The following is a 23,322-nucleotide window of genomic DNA, read 5'->3' on the forward strand; positions in this document are numbered from 1 at the left end:
TTAAAAATAAATCAAAACCCTCAACAATGGAGAAACAATAATTGACATCATTAAATAGGCCTCAGGAGCCCATATATAAAGAGCCCTAAGGCAATACTAAAAAAACCCTCATAAAAATTAGGAGTGCAAACATATACCTATTAAACAAAAATATCCTAACAATGTAAAATTGAAACAAATTATAAGTAAAGAAAATAAAATGAGGTCATATGTCACCCTGAAAACTCAGCTTCTGAGCTTGCTAACATAGTTTTCTAAAGACTTTCCCAGGACAGTAGCTGTAAACATAGATATGTGTATTCTTTCTGTTACACGTCTTGTGATGGGCATCTCTCATGGCCAGTGCAGTGAGAAAGTGTTATCCTGACCATCCAATCCCTGGCCGTGGTCAGAAGCCTATAAATCCTGGGAGGAAAAATAAACTCTCTCTTCCTTTCACCACACCTCAACCTGTGTCCGTGTGATCTATTCATCTTCAGCGGCAAGTCATAGTTCACTACATTGCAGATCTTAATACTAGCCATAATGGTGAATCATACAGACCAGCACATATTTTCATTTTGGAGGCATTTACACCTTCTATAAAGTCAAATTTGCAAACCTACACTGTAACAAGACTTTTTAATAGGGATAAAACTTCTGAGACTAAAAAGTCCAAACTGTCTTAAATCATGTAACTGTTCTACATGCTGTTCTGCTGCAAGCAGTCTAAAGAAGGAAAGGAAGGGAGAAAGGGACAGAAGGAGGAAAGGGACTTATTTTAGCTTATAATTTATTCTATCTTTTCTCAAGATCTTGGGGGGATTGAGCATGTAGATTACACTCTTGTAAATATTAGGCAATCAACATTTCAAATCCTTTTTTCTGTTGTCATCAATATGTTAATTTTTCCACCAGGGACTCTCTTCCCCCCTGCCTCCAAAAAGACAGTTGACTATTTTCAACAAATCTTACCTCAATGTCCATTCTCACTAGAACTTTAAATAACATTAATTTATCTTATAAGACTACTAAAAAAATGGCCTTGGCCTGAAAAATTTTTCTTTGAATTTTCCTTTAAATTAAAACTTTTGTTAAAAATCTATTAAAAGTTCACACAGCCCTAAAAAAAAGTTTTCTGTACGTTTGTACCCATATATGCTCTTAAATTAAACAAATAAAATAAGGTAAGACAGAGGAAGTTTGAATACTGTACAGACTCACAGATAACCTTCTTCATAATCCTGAATATTTTACCACGTTTTGCAACTCTGATAGTGGAGACCACTTTGATCTTGCTTCCACAGTACAAAAGAACCCTTCAAAAAAAATGCTCATCTTGCTTTGTTGAGCTGTCCTGGTGCATCAATGAATTGTTCACAGAACTAACATACGTACTTCATAGCACTAAGTTGACCAGTCAGATAGGTTTCTAGTATACACTTCATGCACACTCACACATCTTTACTGGCACAACTACGATCCTACACAGATGTTTTAAAAATTTGCTGTCTCAACATTAAAAAATAAGTGCATCAAGTTTCTTTGTACATTCAAGTTACTTTCTAAAGCAAATTGTCTACTGTATGTACTCCCAACTGCTTTGGTATTTTGTTTTAGTTAATTGACAGTGGACATGGGTATTTAAGCATGTGTACTGGTCAGTTCTGACTGAAGTGAATGGATTTTTACTGGGAGCATGCCTTAGATCAACAATTTTGCATGTTGAAGTAAAGGTTTTAGAATTCAAAATGAGGTTCAGACTACATGCATATTTGGCCTATGATTGTTATGGGATGTCAGTATGCAGGGTTCAAATTAAAGTGGAAAACTGCTAATGAGCATTTAGGTTATACGTCACTTCCTAGTCACATTCTGCTTCTTATTTTGCAGCTAACATAATTCTGTATAGTAAGGACTACCTTTGCAATAGCTCAGATTGATACAAATTTCAAACCTCCTTTTCATGTGAGTGCATGAACTGCAGTAAGCAATACAGCTGTTGCCATGAGACTACTGGAGATCTAATTATTTATTACTTTGTCCTCCTACCTCTTTCTCTCTTTGTAATTATTTAGAGGAAAAATGCCTCTACCTGGCATAAGTCACTTGGAGTTGTTAGTACATGGTTTTCAAACATTCAGTGAAGATGAAACTGGATCTGTATTTTCACAGTAATTTTGACCCTATTATGGAAATGCTGTTATTTCCCTTAGCAATCAGCAAAGACTAAAAAATTTTTGTGACTTGCATCACTGTGATAGGGTATAGCATTTTTCAGGTATGCAGTTCAGTAGTTGAAATAGATGGGTTGAATTTTTAGAAAAGATGTTTTCAAATTAAAGAATTTCTGGACAAAAAGTAAAACTTGCAGTGCATGGTCTGGTTCTTATAGTTCAATCTTGCAGGCGGGAAAAGATTCATCTTGCATAACAACAGTGCTGCTGCTTGCTAAAACCATGATGTTGAGGTCCTGCTGTTTCTCATGGGTGTCTTGGTACCATTCTCTCATCACCTCTGAGTCATGGGTTGGGATTAAGGTCACCTGCAACACAAAAGAGAACTCCTGAGGAATGGACAACAGAAGCAACTGATAAGAAAAATGTGTTCTTAAGAAGTCCTAGCCAACAATTATGATTCCCTTTTGGAAAAAGTGGATCGGATAAAAGAAAATAAATATGTAGATAACATGAAATGACTGAGAAGAAGCAGTTTATCAAAATAAAACCTTGGTTCTCTAAGGTACTGAGGTACAAGTTTCCAGAGAAGCAGCAGTTTGTAGTCTGCACCGATAGCTCTTCAGATTATGGCCAAATATTTTGTTTACTTATTTATCATGCTGGAAAGGCACATGAAGTTTCCATGTGTATGCGTTGACGGTATAAACCATGAAACATTCACTTTTCTTTCCTACTTAAAACCTGCAAGGTTTCCAAACTTGGATCATATATGGTATAGCAACAAGATCAAGTAGGCAAATGGCTCTGTAAACCAGTTCCCAACTGTTTTATTCTCCAGAGACAGGTCAGAATGGTCAGAAATGGAGAAGTATTTGAGCATGGTGCAGCTCTGTCCCTGATTTGGGTGTCCTCTCACATTGATAGTAAAAGGTTTTAAAATCATAGAAAATTCGGGGACTTAGAAAGGAAGTTAAGCTTGGAAAGCCCTGGGAAAAGTAGGCCCTGGGAAATGTTAGGCCTTGTGCTTGCTAAAGTTCAGGTGAAACTGCACCTGTGTAATCAGTATATGATAAATGATACAACTGTTAGATGTGATTAGATATAATTATTGTATAAAGAACATGAAGAACAATGTTAGGGGGTTGAGGGGGATCACAAGAAATCCATGCTTGGGTAAAAACAATGCATACAATAGAACAATGTAAGTTTAATAATTAATATGTAAGTTATATAACGATAGAGTATAAAAACATGTTCAACTCAAAACCAAGTGGGGTCAGATTTGGGTATGTGTACCCCTGACACCCAGAGCTCTTAATAAAGCACCTTCATATAATCATTCCATGATTATGTGTGTTCCTCAACGCTAACAACATCACTGGTGAAACAAGGCATCCAAGCTGGGAACTCCTGTCTCCAGCAGCTGCTGCCCACTCCAGAGGCACTCTGGCTTCCTGTAGTTGCTCTCCAGAGAAGATTATATTTCCAGGTAGAAATACTAGCGAAGAGCCTACCTGCATATTACTGTCCCACTGGGCCTTGCCCTCCAGCAGGGAGTCCAGAACAGCTCTGCTTGGCTCCTCAGCTGCAGCATCATTCCCGCTCACCACATAGTAGGATGACCGCACCCTCTTGAAAAACTCAACATCAACATTCTTTCTATTGCTGTGGTTGGGAATGTACACCAGATCCAAATACATCGGAGGTCCTGTAGGCACCACTGTAGATTTTGATGACTTACTATTCCCAGCTCCTTTGGAAATCAAACAACAAAATAACATATCACAGACTAGTTAAAACATGCATTTGTTAATTACCACTATAACTGCTGAGATTATATTCTTAAAATTGCTTGTCTTAGTTAAAAATTACATAACTACAATTGTACTTCTGTGTCCCCTGAAACACTTATGACATTACTCTCCTACATCTGATAACATATTCCAACTTTGTTACAGGCCACTTACAATTGGACTGGGAGGAAAAAAATGGAATAAAAATAGCTAACTATATAATACAAGAAAAACTCACTACCACATAACCAACATTTGACCAAATCTTTCCAAGTAATATACTATTATCCAACAATTACTATGCAGGTCTGTGCTTACTGAATTACCATTCAATAAATGGCAGTATTATTTTCCAATTTAGGAAGTACAACTTTTTGGAAGTCTCAGGTATGCATGATTATAAAAGCTAAGGTCACACAGGGAGCAATGCAGAAGTGGTCTTGAGATTTGGGGTATCAGCACATACCAAGACATAGTAGCTGTTGATATGTACAAACTGTCTTACAGGTGCATCAGGAAGATACTACATGTGAGGAGAGAGACAAAGTGGAACGTGGGAGAAAAGAGATATTTCCTAAAGTAATTACTGCAGGAAACTGAGAACAAGTGTTTGCCTGCTGGTTCCTTATTTGCATACACAAATTAGCCACTTATCACAAAAAGTAGAGGGAAGTATGTTTTTCTGCTATACATAGCATAGTATCTGTTCTAAGAAGAGGTCAAAAATAGCTGCTTTTGATGCACACTGGATCATGGTGTGAACTGACAATCGGGATTCAACCAGTAATTTTATCTAGATGACCACCATTTATGTTTTATTGACCTTCTCGTGATCTTACAGAGGATGAAGTTTGGTATGCTGGTTTTGCATTGATTTATGGTGAAGAGGGAAAAAGTCAGCCACAGAAATGATTTCTTGTGAGGAGCTGCTAGCAGCTTCCTCTGCCTGGCAAAACCAATCGCTGGCTAGCTCTGAGAATTAGCACACTGGTAAGTCAATTAGAAAAAAATGATAACTCCTCTATGATAACATATTTAAGAATGAAAACCTTTGGGAAGCTCTCTTGCTCCCTACTCTCAAAAGAAGGATGGGGGGGGCAGGCCAGAGCCCCTTCCCAGAGGAGGCCACTGGACACCATCCCTGGGTGGCCACTGGGCCATGCTGCTGGGGACCATCCTGGTGCCGCAAACAACCATGCAGCTGGGGCGGCGCTGCAGGGCCACAGTTGTCTCAGCATGGCTCACAATGGACTTTATTTGCTTAGCCACTTTTAACCAGCCATACTGCGATCAGAAAGACAAAAGCTGTGGCAGCAGCTTTTCTTTATTTTGACGTCCTGCATGAAGAAAAAGCGCAGTGGAGCCGGCAGCCGGCACAGCTTCTGCAGTGCCGGCAGACACCACATGACCAATAGAGAGAGAAACACGGTGAGCGATTCCCCGATTGCGGAACCTGGACAAGATTAACCTTTCAGTGCTGCAGAGCTCTATAAAAACTGTTTCAATTTATAGAACTTGAGAATAAATGAACCAGTGAACACTGATTCTCTCCCAAGTCAGAGAAAAGGAAAAAGTGAAGACGTGAGGTTATAAATAAATATTATAATATTGGTTTTTCGCAAGTATTAAGATGAATGTTATATGTATTATGTTAGAATGGCTTTGCTGTGTTAATATAGTTTTTTTTCTCCTGCTATTAGCAAAAATATATGCATAAGTGGTAATAGTCGATATAGTATGTTTGAACTGCCTGCTGGCTAGGATAACCTCCAGTGAAGAGATGATGGGGACCTGGCTGCTATCAACACTCACCACCTGTGGAAAGAAAGAGCCAAAGCCCAGATTAAAAGATGATAAGGAAGGAATTAATACAGCAAGCCAAGAAATGTGCATGCTCTAAAAAGGTGGATCCAAGGAGTGGCCATGCAAAATAGTTCCTGGAAGATGTAAACTAGTTAATGGAAAAGTTTGAATAAGCATAAAGTCTATGAGTATGAATCAAGGTGATGCAGTAGAAATGGTATATAAAGGGTGTTCCCAAAACACCAAATGTGCTCTTGGCAGAGTGCCAAGCACTCAGCCTTTGTTCCTTGCTTTATTATCTGTGTCTCTTATTGTCTTTATTAAACCTTTTAAATTTTACCAGGAGAGTGAACCTTGTTTTTCACACATGAGAAGAACAATATGGCAACACTAAGGTTGATGCAAAAGAGGGAGGGGGAGGAGGAAGTGCTCCGAGAGTTGGAGCTGAGATTCTTCTGCAAGCTGTGGTGAGGATTATAATACAACAATTTCCCTGTAATTCGTGAAGTACATGGGGGGATGCAGCATTCACCCACAGCCCATGAGAAAAAGGCAATTGTGCTGAAGCATGTGGATACTGAAAAGCTGTGATTGGGTGAGAGGTTTGAACATAGAGAAAGAAAATCCTTGCTTTCAGAAATAGAAGACCCTTGTTTTTATATTTGAACAGCTGATCCTTAAAAACTGCACCCCATAAGCTAAATGGCCCACAAAAAGCAGTTGTGGGAAGACTGCAAGCCGTGGGAAGGACTTCACATTGCAAGAAGGTTCTGGGCTGACTGTTAGCTGTAAAAATTAAAACCATGTTGGAAAAGTTCACAGAGAACTGTTTCACATAGGAAAGACACCTTGGCATAACAAAAGAGACTCCTTTCCTTAAGTAAACTGACAAAAAAAATTTAGAAGTGACAAACTAACTAAAAATCCCATGTTTTGTCTCCCTGCACTGTCTGTGAGAAAGAAAGAACGGCTGGGGGGAGGAAAAAGGTGTTTTAACAGTTTATTTTTAGTTCTTATTATCTTCTTTTAATTCTGTTAATAAATTTTTCTTTATAACTTTTAAAGTTTTAAGCCTGTTTTGCCCTTATAGTGTTTTTCTCCTAATCCTTATCTTACTCCGTGAATTTTCTTTCTCCCTCCTCTGCTTAACTATAGCAGAAAATAAATAAATAATTTTCGTGAATGCACTGGTGTTTAGCCAGTGTCAACCCATCACATTTGGTAAACTAAATTATCTGAACAATACATTCTATTTAGGATTACATATTGAAAATACAGGCAAGTCCAATACAATTGTCTAGCAGGACCTGCCATTCATCACAAGGCAATATGTCAAGTAAGCATCATAATATGATAAGATTTTCTGAATTAGAGAGTTTTTAGCTATTGGGTATATTAAAACAACTTTTGTCATATTTTATCATAAAAAATCTGTGATACATCTTTCAGAATTGTATATGCTAACACTGCATAATTTATTACACATTACACTTAAATGTCATTATCAAATAGAACCTTGTCTTCAGTGCTAGAATATACCTTAAAAGTATGCCTCAAGGAAGAAGAATCTAATATAAAACTGAAGTGCTGGAGAAATGTACAGCATGAGGAACTGCACTGCTGCTTTGAAAAACATCTACTAGGACTGACATGCAAATAATTGTGTAAGAAAGGAATAGTGGACCACTTAAAATGATGAAGCTACAGAGAGCTGAATGGTGGTTTGCTTGTACTGAATCCTACACTTGCTCCTTGTAAAAAGTTTTCAATAAAACATCAGTCCTGAAAACAGCAAAATCCAAGTATCCCCAAAACACTCTCTAACAAGATGTGTCAGAAAAAGAATATTAGCACAATGTGTCCTTTAGTAATCTAATTAATATTTTATTACTACTTTGAATGAACAACAGTCATTCAAAATGGCATTAGTTTTCTGGATGTTTAGTCATCACTGATGGCATACAACTTTAACTGTGTATTGGTTCTGGCTGAGCTGGAGTTCATTTTCCCATAGCAGCCCTCACAGTGCTGTGCTTTGCATTTGTAACTGGAAAGGTGTTGACAATATACCAGTGTTTCGGCTACTGCTGAGCAGCGCTGTCACAACATCAGCACTAACATTTCCTCTCCCCCATTCAAGGGGCTGCAAGTGGGCAAGATCCTGGGAGGGGACACAACTAGAACAGCTGACCCAAACTGACCAAAGGGATATTCCATGCCATCTGACAACAACTCAGATAAAAAAGCTAAGGGCGAAAGGAAGAACAGGGGGCCATTGGTTATTCTACAATGCTTGTCTTCCAGAGCAACAGCTACATGAGCTGAAGCTCTGCTTCCCAGAAAGTGACTGAACATCGCTTGCTGATGGGAAGTAGAAAATAAAGGCTTTTATTCTCTTTTTGTGTGTGCGCAAACTTTCACTTTCACTTTAGTAAACTGCCTTATCTCAACCTACAAGTTGTTTTCCATCTGATTTTCTCTCCCCTGTCCAGCTGGAAAGGGAGTGGTACAGTGGCTTGGTGGGCATCTGGTGTCCAGCCAAGGTCAACCGACCACAACTGGATTATGTGATGTATATGCTCAGCTCACTGAAAGTGCTCTTACTACTGTTATAATTTTTAAAAAATACTATTTTTAAAATTAATCAACCAAAGTAATAAAAGCATCAAATGTCTGATTGTACCTATGCCTCTCACAATATTGAATTGCATTATTTTATGTTAAGAACATTATGACTATATGATTCTTACTATGAATAAAGTAATTTACTTCACTACTGATTTCACTTCACCTACACAAGTGATACTTTTAATTCTAATAGTTGTTTAACAATTCAGACAGCATTAAGTTTTTTATATTTGATGTACCCTCTCTAATTCTTTGCATCTGAGCAAGCTGGCACATCAAATTTATCAGAGTGAAAAACTTAATTCAGTGAATTTCATTAATTTAAATGTAGCTATAATACACCAAATTTATATTTAAAACATTAACTTTCCTTGGGGGTTTGCTACGAACCACATTGTCAGCTGATGCAAAGGCAACCTAACTTCACTGCAACAGCAAAGAAAATCTTAACATTAAGGAACTCCTGTCTTTACCTGTGGTTGCAGGTTTTGCTGACTTGTATGTTGTTGTATTTGCTGCATTCTTGGTGTCCTTATCTTTCTCTTCCACTTGAGACTTTACTTCTGGATTAGAGATATTTTTGGTTACTTTCTCCACAGATTCCTTTTTTTGAGAAATTGTTTTAGAATTTTTGTCCAAAGATTCCTTTATAGCTGGTTTCAGTGAAGCCACATGTTTTGATTTATCATCACATTTTTTAAAAGGAGACAACTTGGTCTTAGTACCCTGCTTTTTTGTCTTTGTCTTTTCTTTGAGGTCCTTCTTCAAAGGTTTACCCAGATTCTGATCAGTGGGCAAAATCTCTGGATCAACCATGGAGACATCAGGGTGCCTAGGGGAAGGGCTGTGATCCTGCATTGGGACAGGTGGTGGGTCAATTTGTTTGTATGCAATTGTCTTGTCTGTTGGAATGGTTTCTGACTCATCTTCGGAATCAATGTTAGCATCTGCAGTGATGGAAGGACATTCCTCAGTCTCAGGGGGAACATCTGAATCAGTCTGAGATGGGGCAGACTCACTCATGGATGTGGGAGGGGTTTCATCACACTGCCGCCCTTGCTGCTTTCCCCCAGAAGGTGGCTGAGCTCTCATAGATTGAGTTAATGGTTTCTTTTGATAATGAGACTGTTCTTCACTTGCAAACCACTCAAGGGGATTTGGGTTGATAAATGATGGTGAAAGTTCAGTTTTAGGATGTTTATATTCACAGGAGGACACAAGGCATAAGTCAACATCTCGACAGGATACTGCTAAAGATTTCTCTGGACTAAAATGTGCACTTGCTTCATAGGAATAGCTAGTAGCTTTGGATGACCTGGTGGTTTTCCCAGTTGTCTCAAATGAGAAATCTGTGGCTTTGGGTGAGTTGGTGGCTTTCCCTGTTGTTTCATAGGAGTAATCCATAGCATCAGGTGATCTGGTTGCTTTCCCAATTATCTCATAGGAATAATCTGTGACTCCTGGTGAGCCCATGGTTTTCCCTGTCGTCTCATAGGAATAATCTGTGGACCGAGGTGATCTAGATGTTGAAACTGCCTCATAGGAGTAGCTATTATCCTCTGGTGACATACCAGTTTTCTCTGGGGCCTTGTAAAAATAACTAGGTTCTTCTGGTGATGTGCTACTTTTCTCTAAATCTTCTTTTACTGGGCTGATTAAAGGTTTTGGACTGTGCTTTGTTAGGGATTCTTGGTAACCAAATGCTTTGACAGAGGACACTTGCAAAGATAATGAAGATGTGTGAGTAGCTGACATAGCTTCTGTGATTGCAGAAGGTGAATCTGGAAAACTAGGAGAGTACAGAGAAGATTCCCTTGGAGTTAATGCAGACAGGTCAGACTTTGGTGAAAGCTTTTCTCCTAGGCTCTGCATATTTTCTGAAGTAAAAGAAGAATGTAGTGACATATGTCTGGGTGGAACAGCACCTGAAAAGGTTTCTTCTGGCATTGGTGAAGTTAACTGGGAATGTGTATGAGCTGATGAAGTTGAGGATGAATCTTCAGTTTGAGAAACTGAAATAATTTCTGAAATATCCTTCTCCTGAGAGCAAGATGACTGCTTCACAGGGGAAGTCTTCCATGCAAAAATAGGCTCCTGTATATCTGAAGGGCTATAATCTACTTCTTTCAGTCCATTTTCAGATATATGGTATATACTAGTGCCTACAGTAGGATAGTCTGGAGATTGCCTACTAAAGTCCATTGTTAAAGACTGCTCAGGGGACTCATGACCAAATTCTACTGACATAGTTGACTGCTCAGGAGATCTATGATTGTGCACTGGGGTTCTTGATTTTGTAGTTTTAGGTGAGTAATCTGGTGGAGAAATTGACATGGGTCTTGGGCATTCTTTAGATGGAGACATGTCTGTTTCTTGAAATATTGTTAGTGTTTGTACAACTGACACTGAAAGGAAATCATCAACTTCAGTATAGTTGGGGAATCCAACCTCAGCATGCAAAGGAGATACATCACCAGTAGTTGGTTCTGGAAATGAACTAGTAGCAACAGATGCTGTAGAGACAGAAGCTACTCCTTCTATATGGGAATAGGTATCTTCTGCTACAACTTCATCAACTTGAGTTGTAGATGTGTCAGAAACAGTGCCTTCTGAAATTGACATCTTGGTGTCTTCTTTTAAGGAACCAAACTGACTGATATCTATTTGAGTTGGTAAGAGATCACTGGATAACTTCTGCTCATCCAAGACCAGTGAAGACTGAGAGCTGCTGGGTTCTGTATCCTCCATTTTCTTTTCTAGGCCAAAACCTTCCTTAATTACCATAAACTCCATACTTTTTTCACCTTGTTTTTCTTGGAAAAGGCTCACAGAGCTGGCTTCAGAAGCTGATTTCATCTGAAGAGGTGATTTTTTTTTTTCGGGTTTCCCCTCAGAAGGATTTCCATAATCTCTGGTGGGAGACTTTACATCAGCACTCAAAAATGTATCATAAGTGGTCTCTGAACCTATCAGTGGTGAAGTCCGTAGAGGCAAGAGGGTCTTTTCAATAGGAGATTCTGAATCTGGCAGAAGCTCTTCCATAGGGTTAATTCTTGGTTTGGAAGACTCATCTTTGTCTTCACTGAGTTCAAAGATAACAAGAACTTCTGTTGACTTTTCACCAGTTTCAGAGAGAAGCTGACTGGATTTTTCATCAGTAGGAGATTGATAATAAGGCGTGTGGCCAGCACTACCAGCAGCAGACTGTGAGGGAGATGCTACTTCTAATGTTTTATCTTCAGGGCTTGCACAGTGCTCTTTGGCAACTTCTTGATGTACATCAGACAATGTAGCAATGGGGACAGGCTCAGCCAAGATTTGGATCTCTTTGGGAGTAAATGAAAAGTTCACACTGCGTTCACTCAGTGGTGTTTTGGCAACAGGTGATAGAAGGGACAAACACTTTGCTGGGCTCTTGGCTAGACTATGTTTTCCACCATCTTCTGGATAGGGTTCTTTGAGTTCTAATTTGTCAGTGCCTTGGATTTCACTTCCTTTTTGACAATATACATCTTGGAATGCAGATTTACAGAATTTGTCTTCCTCTAATGAAGAAGGTGGTGAGATGGTAAAAGCTGAGGCATTATAGTGTTTATCTTCTGTGGCCTCTGTTTTGGATCCCTCTGATAATCCATTAAAAGCATCTGGAAGTGGAGAAAGTTTAGATCTAGCAAATTCTTGAGAGTACAATAATGTCTCATACTTGGTAATGTACATATACTCTTGAGAAGGTGACTCACTTTCCTCATTGTTAGTTTCATCACTCATGACTTCACGAGGCATAGACATTTCATCCATTGGAGTTGGTTCATTGGATATTCTGATGGTAGACTGTGTATAACCTGAAGTAGAAGTGAATTCCTCAGGTGAATTTTCTCTATCTTCATAAGAAACAGTGGCTTCACCTTCTGAGCCACCAGGTAATGTTTTATCATGGATAGAAGAAGACAGTTCAATTGCTGGAGACTGAGGCTCTGAGTGTTTTGTTGGTGTAAGTAGGCCACATTTATCTTCAACTTCACCAGCTTCTGCAACTTTGTCTACTACAGCCATCACACAATCTTCTTCAGCTTCTATTTTTCCAGTCTCCTTTTCACCTCTGTCTTTTGCTTTGTCTTCCTTGTCTTCTTCAGTCTCTTCAGTTTCTGCCTTTTCTACTGCTTCTTCCCTGTCTTCCTCAGCCTGTTCATCTGATGTCTCATCATCTGTCTTTTCAATATATTTTTCAGCTTTAATATCAGCCATTATTTCTTCTGAACTCTCTTGCATTTTTCTTGTTTTCTTCATATATGGTTTTGTAGTGACCAGTTGTGTCTTTACCTCCTCATCTTCACCTCGCTCTTCCGCTTCCTCTGTGTCTGCCTTTTCCTCATAATTTCCTCCTTCATATGATTCTTCCAAGACAGTTCCCTCATCTTCAAACTTTTCATAGTCATCAACCCTGTGCTTTTCCACAGGTTCCAATTCTTCAGGTGTTTGTTCACACTCACCCTCCACCTCTGTGGTAGTTATGCCTTCATCAGAGGACTCAGCAAGTCCTTCAGGACCTATTTTTTCTTTTTGGACTTCAAAGGTCTCTTTTTGTTCTGTGCCACTGAGTCTCAGTTCATCCTCTATGAGTGCAACTTGAAGTTTCGTTTCTTTTATTGTTTCATCTTCTTCAGCTTTTATTTCCTCAAAATCCTTTGTTAAATCCTCTGGTGAGGACATAAGGGATCTCTCAATTTGAAGTTCTTTTCCACTAGCGGCAATTTCTGCAGCTGCTACAGTTGTGGTAGTGGCTTGAACTACTGCAAGGGCAGCTTGAGCTCCACTGACTTTAATCTCCTTGACAGTCTTAATTTTTACTTTTTCCTTTGGCTTTTCAGCAGATATAGCTTCTTTTTTAGTAGGTTCTTCCTTCTTTTGTGGTCTAGGCTTTGCTGCTGGCTTTTTGACTTCAGCTGAAGCAGCAGATGTCTTTGTTCCTTTAGGAACCTTCTTGATGTCTTTGATTCCTTTTTCTTCCGTCTTAATTTCCTTCTCTTCTTTTTTACCTAGTTTTTTAACTTCCTTTGGTGGAGCTTCTTTCTTTACTTCCTTCTTAGTTTCCTTCTCTTCCTTTTTCACCTCTTTTTTAACTTCTTGCTTGATTTCTTCTTTTTTGTGTTTTTCTTCTTTTTTGATGGGTGTTTTCTCATCTTTTTTAGAAACCTCTTTCTTTGGCTTTTCTTTTTCCTCTTTCTTCTCTTCAGGTTTTGCTTTGACTTCTTTTTTCACTGTCTTGTCCTTTGCCATTTTTGCTTTTACATCTGTAGCTTTTTTTTCAGGAGTTTCAGATTTTTGCTCTTCTTTACTTTTAACATCTTTTTCTGCTACTATAGGTTTGGTCTCCTGTTTTGCTGGTTTCTCTTTTTTAACTGGAACTTTTTCTTTGTTTTCTAATTTCTGAAGCTTTTCCAGTGCTGGACTAGGTTTCGCAAGCTCCAGTGTTTCTTCTTTAGATTCCTTCCTGACAGGCTTGCTTGGTGTCTTTGCAGCAGGCTTCAGACTCTCCTTGCTGTCTGCTTGCTGTTTCAACTTTGCTTGCTTCACAGCTGGACTAGCAATGTTCCCAGTTAGGTCTTTTTGTGTAACCACTGGTTGTTTAAGAAAGTCTAAGTGTTTGAGTTTTTGTAGTCCTTCTAGAATATTATATTGTGTGCTGTTTCCAGGAAACAGAACTCGGATTATTTTTTCTACAGGATTAGCTGGATGCCACACAATGAGGGATGAGACAGAGGTGAAACAGGATAATGGAATGTCTAGTTCTTGGCCATTTGGTAGCAGGAATTCAGCTTTATCTTTGCTAGTACCATTCCACTGCTGCATAAAATATTGCATTTCTTTGCTATTTTTGACAGGATTAAGCACATACATCTCAAGTTTGCCAACTCCCATTTTCTGAAATAAAATTATAGGGTCAGTGGTATTCCCTATGTTTCTGAAAAGAGGTTCTGGTTTCATAGACAATTTATTTAAATATTGGAGAGTAAACCAAGCTTCTTCTATACTCCTATTTACTCTAAAGTTAGGATCCAGGTTCTTCAGGTTCTCAGGTATATTAAGGAATACAACACCTAAATCAGGTGAGATCAGATTTTTCATCCAGTCACTGTTGGTAGTAGACCCTTGGGACTGTTCCTCTTCTAATTCAGCTATCTTTCGCTGAAGCATGCTATTGATTCCTGGCAGGTTATCATCTCCAATGTGAGTGAGTAGAATGGAATCTACCCTGTCCAAGTGCCGGATAAGTTTCCAAAAGCAAGATTTTCTTTCAGATCCTCCATTGATAAGCATGTTGAATCCATTCACTGCAAACAATGCAGAATCCCCTCTTCCACCTGGGAAAATATAACAGCAAGGTTTGGAGAGTTTCAAGAAACCTCCTGAAGTTGGAGGTTCCAAAATGTCAAAGGGTGGTGGCACTTCTACTGATTCTGACAGATACTCAGTGAATTCAGAGAGTCCTTCCATTTTGGGCAATATGGAAGCTGAGTTGAGCTTAATGTTAATAAAGTCTTGAAGGTTGTGTCTGTCAAGGTTGAAATTTTTCCATTCTCCTTCCTCAGGGCAGAAAAGAGTTAAACTGGCTTTGTTGGCAGGGTGTGTGGTGCTCAATAATTCACCAATCTAAGGTTGTAAAACAAAACCACAAGATACATGTAAATTCATTTTAAAATTACAATTAATATCAGAACATAATAGTTCTTGATCAAATAAAACCTTTTTCATTTGCTTCTGCATTGTTGAGTACCCATCCTAGAAGCTAAAGGAACCAGTTATCACAATTAGTTTTCTACTGTATTTTTTAAAATACAAAGGATCAGTTTATGAGAAAAGGTCCCTTCCTCGCTATCTAAAGGGGGAAAGTACCCCAAGGTTCTCCCCTCCCTCCTCTACCATTTATAGGAGGACAGTACAAGTTTTAATTTAGAGGGGATGAGGACTATGAAGCTAACGTTGCCAGAGCTGCCACTATCTCTGCTATTGGCTCATGAGTCTCCCTGATGCCCCCGTCCATTCAGAAGAAACAGACAAATATCTAAGGGAAACAGCACATCCTCTTAACAGGCAGAAAGAATAACTGCAGCCCAGAGGAGGCTAGCATCCTCCTAGAGCATGTCTTTCTCACCCTCTCCTTACACAGCATGTGTTTCACAACACCACAGTTCTTTCTGCAGACTGGCTCCTGACTTCCAGACTGCAGGACAGTTTTCCAGAACAGTAAGAAATTATTCCATCAAAAAATGCAGAAAGTTGCAAGTTTTGTATTTGTGAGCTTGTGAGGTAAATATATTTATATATGTTCTATTCTGGTTTTGGCTGGGATAGAGTTAATTTTATTCATAGCAGCTATTATAGGGCTGTGTTTTGGATTTGTGCTAAAAAAAAGTGTTGATAACACAGATGTTTTAGCTATTGCTGAGCAGGGCTTATATAGAATCAAGGCCTTTTCTTGCTTCTCACATCACACCATCAATGAGTAGTCTGTGGGTACACAAGAAGTTGGGAGGAGACAGCTGGGGCAGCTGACTCCAACTGACCAAAGAGACATTCCATACCATATGTCATGCTCAGCATATAAAGCTAGGGGGGGAAAGAGGAATGGGAGGATGTTTGGAGTGATGGCATTTATCTTTCCAAATCACCATTACTCATGATAGATCCCTGCTTTCTTGGAAATAGCTGAACATTTGTCTGCCTATGGGAAGCAGTGAACTAATTATTTATTTTGCTTTGCTTGCATGTGTGCCTTTTGCTTTTCCTATTAAACTGTCTTTATCTCAACCCATGAGTTGTCTCATTTTTCCCCCTCTGTCTCACCAATCCTACTGTGAGGGGAATGAGCAGGCCACTATGTCGGGCTTAGTTGCCAGCTGGGGTTAAGCTATGACAAGTATATATAAGAAAATATGTATCATGCAATATATATTTATAATGTTTTATATATAGTCTTATAAATAAAAAAATATAATGCTAATGAAGAGCCAGAAGAAAAAAGTTATGGCTAAAAACAATCTTGTTATTATTTTTATTTTCAACTCATGGATCACAAAAGTGAAAATCTAGAATAACTCCATTAATTTTGACAGTGTTTGAAAATGTGTCCTAGTTTCAGCCAGGACAGGGCTAATTTTTTACAGTAGTCAGGAGAGGGGCATGTCCAGACCTAATGTTATTCAATACAACCTCATGTCATTGCTAGGGATGGGGGGGAAAGGGATCCTCTCTGGCTTCAGAGGAGAAGGGTGACCTTTTCCTGGTCAGGAGAAAAGTGTGGTCAGGAAGAGCCAGTCAGTATTTGTTGAAGTTTACCATGTAAATAGTTTCCTTGTCTTATAGCTTTTATTATTAATATTCTTGGTGTTAGTGTTAGTTTTCTTATCTCATTGCTGTTTCCAGTAAATTGTTCTTTTCTCAACCCATGATCCTTGTCTTTTGTGCTTTCAGTGGGGGTGGAGGGGGAGAGAGCAGTGTCTGGTTTGGGAGAGTCTTAGTGGGGGCACTAAATTGGGGAGTACTATTCCTAAACCACAACATCCTAGTATTAACACAGTTTACTGAAATAAAGGCACAGAAAACAAAAAGTCCCATGCAATAGTGTGAAGAGCTATTGCTCTATTCCAGTCTGAACTAAAAACCAATATTTGGTGTTTCCACATTAGTACACAAACATGTAAAGGTACGTTATACTTTTTATGTTCTTCCAGTTCCACAGACACATTTGACTTTTTTTTTTAAGGAGGAAAATAGGTCAAATGTAGCCCATTTCTGTTCTATTTTCACTTAACAGAGACCACCAAATTATATAAACTTTATAGAATTAATTCAGACATAAAATTCAATGCAAAATATGCCCCCACATGGTATAATGAAAAATACCACAACCTTCTTTGCAGACACTCAATTTCTAGTTCAAGCTATAGAAGTAGTTTTCATAACGATAATATAGATTAGACTGCAGCTGAATAATTTGAAAATCTTGGACTACAAACTGAATCAACAGAAGAAATGGATATATATAAAAAGATGCTTGATTGCAGCAGATCTCTGTGATCCTCTGTGTGCCTTGCTTCCTTTCTTTTTGTTATATAATTTATTTTCAGGACTTACCAATAATAAAATGCAACAAAGACAATGGCTGTAATTGAAATAAAAAATAACATACCAATAACTAAATAAAGCAGAAAATATGTATTTTCTATCTTTGTTGTATTTAAACCATTTGATAAGAGTATAAATAAATCTCACTCCTATGTCAGACATGTCTTTGTCTGTAAAAAGCAAAGCAAAAAAAAAAGAAACAAAACTTGTCTCAACCAGCACACCCAGATCCCTTTCTGCAGGTCTGCTCTCCAGCCACTTGTCTCACAATCTATACTCATGTCTGGCATTACTCCGTCCCAGGTGCAGAATCCAGCATTTGGACTTGTTACATTTCATTGCCCAATGCTCTGATCTATGTAGATCCCTCTGCAAGGCCTCTTGTCCCTCAAGAGAGTCAATAGCACCTCCCAGTTTGGTATCATCAGCAAATTTGCTAATGGTGCATTTAACTCCTGCATTGAGATCATTAATAAATATATTGAACAGAATTGGCCCTAGAATTGAGCCCTAAAGAGCACCATTAGTGACTGGTCACCAGCCAGATATAGCCCCATTTACTACATCCCTTTGAGCCATGCCCTTCAGCCAGTTCTTCACCCAGTCTACCATAAGCCCATTCATCCCATAGCTGGGCAACTTTTCCAGAAGGATGCTGTGAGGGACAGTATCAAAAGCCTTACTAAAATCCAGAAAAACTACATCCATTGCCTTCCTTTCATCTACTAGGTGGGTGACCTTATTGTAGAAGGTCAACAACTTCTCTGGGCAACCTGTTTCAGTGTTTCACTACCCTCATTGGAAAAAAAAATAATTCTTATTTCTAGTCTAAATCAACCCTCTTTTAGTTTAAAACACTTAAGGCCTTGTCCTATTTCAACAGGCCCTGCTAAAAAGTCTGTCCCCAAATTGATACAGCAAGGTCACACTGGAGCTCAAGCAAACTTTTTCAGCTCTGAACTTTCAAAATTCACTCCACTGAAATGCTCCTATTTAATTTTGGTAACTAAATACCTAGGGACACAGCCATATAGATTATTTAAATATATACTTTATGCAGCAGCCAAATTAAGTGTGACAGCTTGTTTACTATGGGTTCCTGCCCTACAGGGACTTTCAGGCACAGTACATTAAGCAAGACAGCAAATTGACAAGTCATAAAAGAAACAGCATTAAATATTGGTATGTTTCATTCTTATATTTTTGTTCTGTAAATCCCACAAGATTTATAGATTTCACTACCAAAATGTTAAACACTACAGTAAAGAAGCCAAACAGGTAGGTGGTGCAAAAAACTACAGCCATTCCAACAGGTAGTCTGTCTTATTTCATGTTACTTATTACTTACCTGCCATCAGGCAAGAACCTGCTGTCAAATTCAACTGCTTTGTATGTGCACCTTAGATAAACAAGCTGTATATTTGTCCTGGGTTGATTATGATGTTAAATTGTATCCCCATTCATCCACCTAACCCAGAGACAGGTTTTGTATTCTTAAAATTTCATCTAAGAGTAAAAGTGAGTGGAAAAGAAGCACCGAGTCTGTTATCAGAGACTGTACTTGCTCTCCCCGCATCAGGAGTTTTGACTACAGCACAGACAGACAACAAGACACAGATCCCCTTGGCTTTCCAACTAGCTGAAGCAGAGGTCTTCCTGGACTGCTTTCTTTCCCTTTTCTGAAACGAATCAAACCTGCTCTGAACTGGGGACTCGGGGGAGCACCGGGAGCTTGCACCCATGGACTACCGGGAGCCCAGCCTGGGCAGTGGCATTTTCCAGCACCAGAGGGACTGATAACAGAGCGAACACCCACAGGAAAGAGACCCTCTGAATTTTGTCATCTCTTCGGAGCGGCGAGAGGTTTTGTAATTTGATATCGTTCATTCTTGTGCTGGGTAGTGCTGTGCCTGTGAAATAAACAGGTTTTTTCCACTTCTCTCAGAGCAATCTCTTCCTGAACCAGTTGGGGGGTGGGAGAAAGGGGCCACGTGGGTTTGCTTCCCGGGGGGGGCCCCCATTGGAGGTTTTCTCCCAAATTTGCCCTAAACCAGGACAATATTTTAAACACAACACTGTCTCCTTCCACTGTCAAAATGTTGCTTGGTTTTCTCGAAACTACAATTTAATTCCCCCAATTAAAATGTAATTCTTTTGCAAAGCAACTTACATCAAAACTGAAGTAAATTAAATGTTTTTAAAGAAAGCCTATAATAAAGAGTAAAAAGCATCAGCATTAGTTAGCTAATGCTAATTTTAACAAAAGGGCCATTTTTAGTCTCTTGAAAACCTATGCCATCACATGACAATATATGGAACACTTTTCTGAACATACCTCTTGATCTGTGAAGATCTCAATGAAATTATTGAAGGAGAAGGTCCCTGACTGAAGAATGAGTTCCCCTGTGTTTTCAAAGCACTGTCCAGTTAGTACAAGGAGCTTGTGTCTTGCAGCATCTGTGATCATTAAGCGCACCTAAAGAGGAGAGAAACACATCAATAATGGGAGTTATCATGTGTTTGTACTTTCCTCTGAGAACATAAGGTTTACCTCATCTAATTTAAAGCATATTTTGCACCAAAGCCTCCATAGGACTATCAAAACATTTTCAAGTTATGGAGTGTTTTTATTGTCTGGAGCTTGATGATGGCACAAATAGAGTTGAGTGCTTATGGGTAAGAATCACGAGAAAGGCAAACAAGGCAGATATCCTGGTGGGAGTCTGTTATAGACCACCCAACCAGGATGAAGAGGCAGATGAAATATTCTATAAGCAACTGGTAGAAGTCTCACAACTCCTAGGCCTTGTTCTCCTGGGAGACTTCAATTTACCAGATATCTGCTGGAAATACAATACAGCAGAGAGAAAACAGCCTAGGAGATTCTTGGACTGTGTGGAAGAAAACTTGCTGACACAGCTGGTGAGGGAGCCAGCTAGGAAAGGCACCTCCCTGGACTTGCTGTTTGTGAACAGAGAAGGACTGGTGCATGATGTGATGGTTGGAGGCTGTCTTTGGCACAGCGATCATGAAATGATTGAGTTTTCAATTCTTAGAGAAGTAAGGAGGGGTGTCAGCAGAACTGCCGCCTGGGACTTCTGGAGGGCAGACTTTGGCCTGTTAAGGAGACTGGTTGAGAAAGTTCCTTGGGAGGCAGTCCTGAAGAGCAAAGGGTCCAAGGAGGCTGGAAGTGTCTCACCTTTTTGCTACCTTTATTATTATTATTATATCTTATTTGTTTCAATTATTAAACTGTTTTTATCTGAACCCATGATTATTTTTCTTTTCTTGATTCTCCTCCCCATACCACCAGGATGGGGGGGGGGAAGCATGCAAGTGGCTGCATGGTACTTAGTGGCCAGTTGGCCAGCTGGGGTAAAACCATGGCAAGTGAAAAAGAGAAAGGAAATAAAAGTAATGCCACAAGGGAAAACAGAGTAAGGAGCAGAAGAGAACAAAATTTGAAAGAAAAAGTATATATTCCTTCCATAACTCTTGTTGAATTTTAATAACTCTGTATCAGGACACCGTTGGGCAACTGTATCCTATATGCTAATATGTCAGACTGTTTTTGGGACGTCAATTTTCTTTTCCCAGTGTACAGCATTACTTGTCATTCTGTTACAAAAATGTCACTAAAAAGTAACAGCCTTAAATCACGCATAAAAGTTGCATATTTAGACTCATTCTGTTCAACTCCCTACAAAGTTAAAGGATGTTTCTGTTTCACCATAATTATAAACAAGCACTCAAATACAGTCACATGTACTGTTTACATCTCATGATACCACTATGGACACTATAACTTTTTTAAGTGTACCAGCCTAAGACCTTTTTCAAAACAATAATAAATTATGTAGATACCTGATTGCTCAAAGGAACTTGCAGTGGAGAAATAAACTTCTGCATTTTGAAATAACTGTTAAATATTTTAAACTAGAGCTTTGTTATTTTATTTTACCCTCACTATAGTTAGTAATAATTACTATTTCCCTCCAGAGGGAGATTTACTTGCATGCTACGAAAAATCCATATATTTAGTATACTTCTGTATACTTCTGTACAGTTCAGTAAACTTTTTTGCAAATGTTGGTGGGTTGACCTTCAGTGGCTGCCATGACCTCACCAAGCCTTTTTATGACATATCGTATATAGTGTCCTATGACTTCATGCTCTTGTAAAAAGTCACTTTCCAGCTTTTTTGTAGGTTCCCTTTAGATACCAAAAAGCTGCTATAAGAAGCCTTCTCTTCTCCATGCTGAACAATCCCAATTATCTCAGTCCATCTTCATTGGTGAGGTGCTCCAGCCCTCTTGTTGCCATTTAATTCAATAAAATGCAATATTAAGATAGTAGCAAACGTTAACAGTTAGCATTAGTTGACATTAGTAGTAGTCATGCTAAGGCTTGGTAGGCCGCATATAACCTGCAAATGAACTGTATAGCAGATATTGCAATGTAAGCAGTGTAACTAGGAGATAATCTAAGGAATGTACCTGTTGGCAGAATTTAAAGGTTAAAGAGATAATCGTACCAAGTAGTGAAAGTTTGTGATGATGAAGAAATCATGTAGAAAACATATAAAAACCCTGTGATTTTTCTGTGAAATGGGGCTCTGTCTTTGGACGCTAGTCCACAGGCTCCCGGGCCCTCAATAAAGCACCACATAAACGACTTCGGTTGTTTGTGTTTTCTTCAGATCGGGCAACAGTTTTCTGGCGACCGCGGCAGGACTCCGAAGGTGACTGGGGCGGTTCGCGTTCTGATCCACTCCACGCCGGCACCGAGTGATTCTCGGGGAGTCATCGGTTCGTGCCCGACCCCAGCACCTGGCGGACGACTGCGAAAGGTAAGCCCGAAGGTGCTTTATTTTCTGGTTCTGGTTTGGGTGCCTGCTCATAAGACGAGGCGGCGATCCTCGCAGGGTTGGGCTAAGACGTCTGGTTGGTAAGCCTAGGCGCCGGCTGTCAGACCGGCGAAAGCTGCGCAGGTCCGGCACTTGCCCCTCGCGGCGTCGAGAAGCGGCAAGTTGGATTGGTCTGGTATTTATTTGGTATTTAATCCCTTTTATTTGCTGTATGTGGTTTGCTTAAATTTGTTAAAGTGTAAATATTAATTGTGGTTTTGTATATTGCTGCTTATTGGTTGATATGATAGTTTGTTGTTGAATTATTGTTTAGGTGTTTGTAAGTTGTTGCTGCTAAAAGTGAAACTACCTCAGTATTGGAGAGATTGTGTGTGAGTGTGTGGTATGATAGATTTTGTTGGGCTGTCAGTGTTGATTGTGGTTTTTATTGTTTCGTATATTGCTGCATATTGGTTGTTGGTATTGGTTACTGAGTTTTTGTACGGCTGTAAGTAAGGTTTAAAATGCCATTTAAAGCACTTAAATTTATGGTTCAGTCTGATAAGTCTGTGGTTCAATCTGATAAAGGTATCCCAGAAAATACCCCGCTGGGATGTTTACTAAAGAGGTGGGAAAGTGAAGGGTTTTTCCAGGAGATGAGTAAAGATAAAATGATTGATTATTGTAATCATTGGTGGCCCGAATATAAGCGAGAGAGGCCGTCATGGCCAGAGAATGGTACTGTGGACTTTGACACCATAAATTCGTTAATGCGCTATTTGGAGGACAGTGAAAAATGGGATGAAATACAGTATTTAGACTTGTTTCATTTACTGCGTCGTAAAAAGGAGTGGCAAACCGAGTGCGGAATAATGATGCTGGAGAAGAAAGAATCTGAGTGCGGGGGGGAGAAGTGTTGTAAAAAGGAATCTAAATGTGTGCGGTGTTTAGCTTTAAAATCCCGGAC

The 23,322-nt window shown here is 39.2% G+C and overlaps 1 protein-coding gene across 1 annotated transcript in view; it reads right to left on the bottom strand.

The window, feature by feature from the left end:
* Positions 1-2,045: 2,045 nt before the first annotated feature.
* LOC131591459 (microtubule-associated protein 1B-like) overlaps positions 2,046-23,322 on the bottom strand; it is an 83,803-nt gene continuing 62,526 nt past the window's right edge. Inside the window, exons 5-8 of the mRNA XM_058862183.1 lie at positions 19,845-19,985; positions 8,857-15,034; positions 3,674-3,912; positions 2,046-2,524 (exon numbers count right to left, since the gene is read on the bottom strand). Coding sequence (XP_058718166.1) covers positions 2,369-2,524; positions 3,674-3,912; positions 8,857-15,034; positions 19,845-19,985 — 6,714 coding nt within the window. The 3' untranslated portion in view covers positions 2,046-2,368. The remainder of the gene's footprint in view (positions 2,525-3,673; positions 3,913-8,856; positions 15,035-19,844; positions 19,986-23,322) is intronic.

Source organism: Poecile atricapillus, chromosome W (assembly GCF_030490865.1).
Source record: "Poecile atricapillus isolate bPoeAtr1 chromosome W, bPoeAtr1.hap1, whole genome shotgun sequence".
Lineage (NCBI taxonomy): Eukaryota > Metazoa > Chordata > Aves > Passeriformes > Paridae > Poecile > Poecile atricapillus.